Source organism: Triticum aestivum, chromosome 6B (genome assembly GCF_018294505.1).
Source record: "Triticum aestivum cultivar Chinese Spring chromosome 6B, IWGSC CS RefSeq v2.1, whole genome shotgun sequence".
Lineage (NCBI taxonomy): Eukaryota > Viridiplantae > Streptophyta > Magnoliopsida > Poales > Poaceae > Triticum > Triticum aestivum.
The window spans coordinates 232,467,261-232,473,562 of NC_057810.1; the positions used below are offsets into that span (position 1 = coordinate 232,467,261).

Here is a 6,302-nt window from a genome sequence, read left to right on the forward strand (position 1 = left end):
TATTAGGTTTCCTTTTCCGGTCGCGCTCATGGTCCCTCTTCTAGAACCACTCTGCCTTGTACTGCACGAGGTGCGGATTTTCTGCTCTGAGCCTCACAATGGCCGCCTACTCACTCTCCCAGGTATCCCGCTCCTCGAGGACACATCAGGTCTCCATCTCTCGCGGGGCAGGACACAATGGTCACTAGCGGCCCGATGAACCCCGCATCCTCCCGCGTCTCGATCTTTGCTTGCGTTCTCCACCGTCTCAAAGCTGCCGAGCCAATACCGTCGACCGTTGCACTGAAACTCGACTGAAAGGATCGAGATGGACCTAGAGGGGAGGATGGTGAGTAGGTACACTTACAAAATTTAATATTTACTCCCTTTGTAAAGAAATATAAGATCGACGGTATATGTTTCTTTACGGAGGGAGTATTAGTTAGCAATTTAGTCCATATGCGGAATATGAAAGTGAGCGTAACAATTTGCAAAGGTGTTTCTAATGCTACCAGTAGCAATATAATCAACAACAGCCAATTACAATATAACAAGTAAAGACAAGGAGACAAATAAATCACAAGTAAGAAGCCAGGGTTAGTGATAATTAACTGAAACTCTAGAGACGAGGATATATCCCAATATTCACTTCCTTGAAGGGAACCTAGTCACTGTTGGAGCATTGGAGTTACCCTAAATCCAGGCTTCCACCTGCCCCTCTCTATGTGAGCAGAGCATGACTTGGCCCACCCTTAAACGTGTGTGGCACGACATGAAAAATGGTTCACGGCGGCATGTTTATAAACGGGTCATCCCATTGCCGACACCTGTGCCGCACTTTCAGGCCTAGGTATGACACAACTGCTAAACGGGCCGACACGACAGGAAACAATGGTCAGCGGCAACACGTTTATAAACGGGTCGTGCCGTGCCGGCACACGTGCCGCACTTTCAGGTCCACGCATGACATACTTGCTAAATGGGCCGGCCCGACACAACACGTGTGTCGGTTGGCCCGCGTGCTATTCAGCTTTTGGGCTGTTTTGTGCCTATTTTTGGCATTTTAGGTTGTTCAAAAATAAAAAAAAGTTCAAATATAAACGGGCTGTGCCAGCACACGGGCCTTGCCTCATGCTGGGCCGGGTACACACGACGTGCCAGGTACGCATGATTTTGGCCCGGCCCGCGTAGCACGGCCCAGATGGCCAGGTCTGCGTGCGAGCTTAGAACAGCCGATGCCCTGGGCCCCCAGGATAGTCAGCTTCGCTGCAGCGCCTGATGAGCATGCTCCGCCGCGCTCTCCTGCTCGGCCACCGCCTCCGCCGAGGCTTCTCCTCGGGTGCGGACCTGCCTCCGCCGCGCCCATCTGCCAGCCGCCGCGTGGTCGTGACGGGGCTGGGGGCCGTCACGCCACTCGGCCGCGGCGTCGGGTCCACCTGGGACCGCCTCGTGGCCGGAGACTGCGCGGTGCGCGCGCTCGCCGCGGAGGACCTACGCCTCACCGGGGATGCCGCGGGGAGGACGTTGGAGCAGCTCCCATCCAGGGTCGCCGCCGCCGTGCCGCGCGGGAAGGGCGAGGCCGAGTTCGACGAGGAGGCGTGGACCAAGGTTTATGACTGACACTTCAGTAGCCCCTAATCATCCAGTATACATTGGTTTTCCCACTGTTGCCGTGAGATTGGATTGGTGCTCTTTTTTCTGCACATGATTGTTTCACGTGCGATTTATCATATATGAATTGCTAGTTTACATGCTTGATATAATTGATTCGAGAATGGATTTCATGTATAAGCTGCTCAACAGAAATTTAAATGAAGCTGTTACTTTCAGCAAACTATACAAGCTTTCCTGTAGACAATGCTGCAATACAGTCATGTCATAACTGGTACTGATATAAAGACCCTTATCTTCAGTGCCATTAGGAGTAACACAGTCTTCAATGCCACGGCACTTTGCTGAACCTGTTTTTCGTGTCGTTTCTGTCAGATATCTGTATGATTTAAGTAGATAGATTGTCTCTCTTTCTCCCTCTTCTACAACTGGAAATCTGTTGTGTTCTGATAAGATGCTATCGTGTGACTATAATATGCAACTGGTGATGTTATCTGTCTCACAGTTAAACTTTGTTTCATATTTCGAACTGTTGATTTAACATTTTTGTTTCCAGGACAGTAGATCTATATCGGGATTTATAGCATATGCTCTATGTGCAGCTGATGAGGCTTTGAGAGATGCAAATTGGTTGCCTTCAGAAAATGAGAAGAAGGAAAGAACGGTACCAATTGCTTTTGGTGGAAGCTCTTTTCCTTTTTTTGTGTTTTTGCCGAGTTGCTGGATCTAATTAGAACCTTTATCAGGGTGTTTCAATTGGTGGGGGAATCGGAAGCATCTCAGACATTTTAGATGCATCACAGCTGATTGCTGAAAATGTTCGTACCAACAGTCACTGCAATTTGCTTTATTCTCACTCTTTTCCTTCTGTATTGTTAGTCATTGTGCAGCTATAGTGATTCTCCCTTTTATATTATATTGCTATGTGCCGAGTGAGAAATACAGTGTTAGATACAAGCAAAATAATGGCGGCTATCGGCTGGCCACTGGCATTACTGGTGGGCGCCAGTAGCGTTAAGATAAGAAAATTCATCTGATGTTAGCTACTCAAGTACTCCCTCTGTTCACAAATATAAGATGTTCTAAACTTTTTCTGAATCAGATGTATAGAGACACGTTTTAGTGTGTCTGTTCATTCATTTCAGTCCGTATGTAGTCCATACTGAAATAGCAAAAACATCTTATATTTGTGAACGAAGGGAGTAAGTTTGAAGAAAATTGTGAGAAGATATGTTATTTAATCAATGAACAGGAAAACTGAGCGCTAACCGGCCAGGAATAGGATAAAAGGGCAGCCCGGTGCACGTAGCTCCCGCTTGCGCAGGGTCCGGCGAATGGTCTGACCACTTTGGGTCTTTTGTACGCAGCCTTCTCTGCATTTCTGCAAGAGGCTATTTCCAGCGGCCAGGAACGGGATACATTGAATTTTTAGTTTACACTTGATAGTTGAAACTAGCCATTACAAAACTACTTATTGGTGGATGCTACTGGCCAAGACCAGCACTTTATCATATCTGATTTTTTTTAATTCTTCGTTTACATGAGAATCAATCTATTTTTACGTCTTTTCCAAATCTTTGGCCTGCACAATACATGGCTTGCAATATATTCCCTCCGTCCCAAAATAAGTGTCTTAACTTTATACTAGGTTTTATTTTGGGACGGAGGGAGTAACTCATTATCTTCTGGTCACTTCCAGCACTGACGTGTGCAATTTATTTTCTTCTGAATGCAGCGTCTACGCCGTCTCAGCCCATTCTTCATCCCCAAGATTTTGATCAACATGGCATCAGGTCATGTCAGCATGAAATATGGTTTCCAGGTGTACATTGTTATTGTCATATGCCATAGTTCAGGCTTTTGTTTCCATTTTGTATAATTATTGCATGAATCACATTGATATTTAATTATTCAAACCTAGGGTCCAAACCATGCTGCCGTGACAGCTTGTGCCACAGGCGCTCACTCTATTGGTGATGCTACACGGATGATTCAATTTGGAGATGCAGATGTGATGGTGGCTGGAGGAACAGAGTCTAGTATTGATGCTTTATCTATAGCTGGATTTTCTAGGCAAGTATGTTCGCATCTTCACAATTGTTTTGATTTGCTTAATTTCCCAACTACTCTGTCTAGATGCTCCTTAAGGTTTCAATGTACACCTGTTGACTGAAGGTTGTAGGACAAAGTAGAGAACTCATGTTTTTGTCCACAAACCACTCGTGGTCGTGGCTCATAATATCATATGCAAACTTAATCTGTTTATCCAGAAAAACTTAGTTACAGTCACACTCTTGCACTTTTTATCCGCTATCCCCATCACTAGTATTGCCAAAACCATCTTATTTTCACTATAATGTTCTGCAGGTTAAGGGCATTGTCTACAAAGTATAACTCTCTTCCACAAGCATCTTCGAGGCCATTTGATTGTGGCAGAGATGGATTTGTGTACGTCATACTTCTATTGAATCGTATTTTTTACTTCCCTTAGTTTTTCCTTCCTATTGCGCGTTCTTATCTTCCGTCTTAAAAAACCAATAGGATTGGTGAAGGTTGTGGAGTCATGGTGTTGGAGGTGAGTTCAGAGGAAACACTGATCATTTCCTGTTGTCTGTTCTTACCTTTGCTGTTTCCAAGCTGCTGGTTCGCTGTTATTTTATAGGATCAGTCATTTACATATTGAAAAAAATGTCCATAGCACTTTGTTAAAGAGTTTGTCAAAGGACTTAAATCGCCATAGTATTGCTCCTTTAGAAGCTGCTTGGAAGAATGGTGTTTCTTGGTGAAGTTTTGGTATCTGAGTCAAATTTGAACTAAATGCCAAAACTTACCTGCAAATACTCCTTTTCTGACCAGGCCCTTATTGTGTAAACTTTGCTGTATCCTGTATATGGTATATGCAACTTTTATTCTGGAAACTGTCCTATTGCATTTTTGTTTGCTGAACAGACTGTACATCAATTTATTCCTGTGTAGGCACTTGACCATGCAATGGAACGAGGCGCAAAAATTTATGCAGAAGTTCGAGGCTATGGCATGTCTGGTATCCTCCGATTCCACAAAAGAGATGGTCTACTTTGTCATTAGTATGTACTGCATCATGAACATCAGCTTCTGTCAGGTGATGCACACCACATAACTCAGCCACAAAATGATGGTAGAGGTGCTATCTTAGCCATGGAAAGGGCATTGGAACAGGTGTGGCATATTCTTTCTAATTCGTGTGGTGCACATTTTAAGCATTTATTAAGCTTTGAGGAATTAGAAATTACATTTTAAACACGTATTAAGCTTTGAGGAATTAGAAATCACATCACAATAATTATTTTCTTGACATTCTGATTTTGATAGAATTCTTGGTCCTTTTCTAGTCAGGGCTTCAGGCAGATCAAATTGATTATTTGAACGCGCATGCAACATCAACCCCTCTCGGTAGGTGCTCACACTAAGCCTGGCAAAATACACCTGGGCTGGCATGACTTCTGTTTATTCTATCTTGTGGGTAAACTTGTGTTTATAATTCTGCGGCATCTTGAGTTATGATAAATAAGCTGATGTCTTGGATCTGAACCACAATCAGGGGATGCTGTCGAGGCAACTGCAATAAAATCTGTCTTTGGCCACCACGCGACATCCGGTGGTCTTGCGTTATCCTCAACTAAGGTACACGTCATTCTGCGCAGCTAAACTGTCACAGCTCCCGCACTAGTCTAGTCCATTTTATGACAATGACTGAGGACCAAAAGAACCCGTCTTCTCCAGGGAGCAATCGGTCATCTGCTAGGGGCGGCTGGATCAGTGGAAGCAATCTTCACCGTGCTAGCAATCCACCATGTATGTTACCCACCATGAGTGATCCCTGGTCAGTAGCTCCGTGCAATGAAAAATTGCTCTGTAGCCCGTACTCATCATCACATGCAATTTTTGCAGGGAGTGGCGCCGCCCACGCTCAACCTGGAGCAGCCCGATCCACTGTTCGAAAGCGCGTTCATGCCTCTAACCGCCGCCAAGAAGATGCCGATACGGGCCGCCATCTCGAATTCCTTCGGGTTTGGTGGAACCAACGCGTCACTGCTGTTCTCGTGTCCGCCCTAGCGACCCAAAATCACCCTCTCACTCTTCTGTTTTCCCCTTCGAAGAGGCATATCAGAATGCTGAGAGTTTCTCTGCCCGTGAACTTAATAAACTTGGGAAGGCACCATCCGCGTTGAGCAGGAGTTGGGGGGTTTCAGGCACTGACGTTTGTGCTGTGCTCCCGTGAGTCCGGAGCATCGCCCAACTTGTGGGCGCTGCTTACTCGTAGGCCGGTAAAGTTTTACAGAACGACAATTTATCGCTGAATTTTTATTTTATTTTGTTTGAGAGATAGAATTTTCGCCGAGCCGGTTAGGTGCAGCGACGTGCGCCGCTTGTGAGAGAGCACCTCGTGAGGGTGGCCCACCTGCCAGCCTCCCCATGCGGCCGGGTCGCACGTACGACCCGGTTGTATTGGATTATTTTGCAGCGACGTGGGGGTGACTGGCTGGTGAGGAGGTTTGGCCGTCGCTCTCACGTGCTAGCTACCACGGGAAGGGGAACGAAACCAACCCAAATGCAGTGCTGCTGCCTGCTGTTTGGATGCTGTCCGTGCATACGTCCAACGGGGGCGAAACCTGAGGAGCGCTAGCACTCCACAGTCCACACGCAAATGAACTCCTCGCCGCCCACGGAAA

At 46.1% G+C, this 6,302-nt stretch overlaps 1 protein-coding gene across 3 annotated transcripts; it reads left to right on the plus strand.

The window, feature by feature from the left end:
- The first annotated feature begins 1,209 nt into the window (after positions 1-1,209).
- Positions 1,210-5,956, plus strand: LOC123136726 (3-oxoacyl-[acyl-carrier-protein] synthase, mitochondrial). 3 transcript variants are annotated; one of them, XM_044556205.1, is made up of 13 exons: positions 1,210-1,587; positions 2,193-2,254; positions 2,337-2,408; positions 3,326-3,412; positions 3,512-3,663; positions 3,958-4,038; positions 4,132-4,165; positions 4,567-4,633; positions 4,712-4,788; positions 4,962-5,022; positions 5,171-5,253; positions 5,353-5,424; positions 5,521-5,956. In XM_044556205.1, exons 1-13 carry the CDS (start codon positions 1,215-1,217, stop codon positions 5,683-5,685), a joined length of 1,386 nt encoding a protein of 461 aa, XP_044412140.1. In that variant the 5' UTR covers positions 1,210-1,214; the 3' UTR covers positions 5,686-5,956. The 3 variants fall into 3 exon arrangements, with proteins under 3 accessions (XP_044412140.1, XP_044412139.1, XP_044412141.1); XM_044556204.1 differs by having other exon boundaries at positions 1,224-1,587; positions 2,147-2,254; XM_044556206.1 differs by having other exon boundaries at positions 1,233-1,587; positions 2,152-2,254.
- Positions 5,957-6,302: the final 346 nt, after the last annotated feature.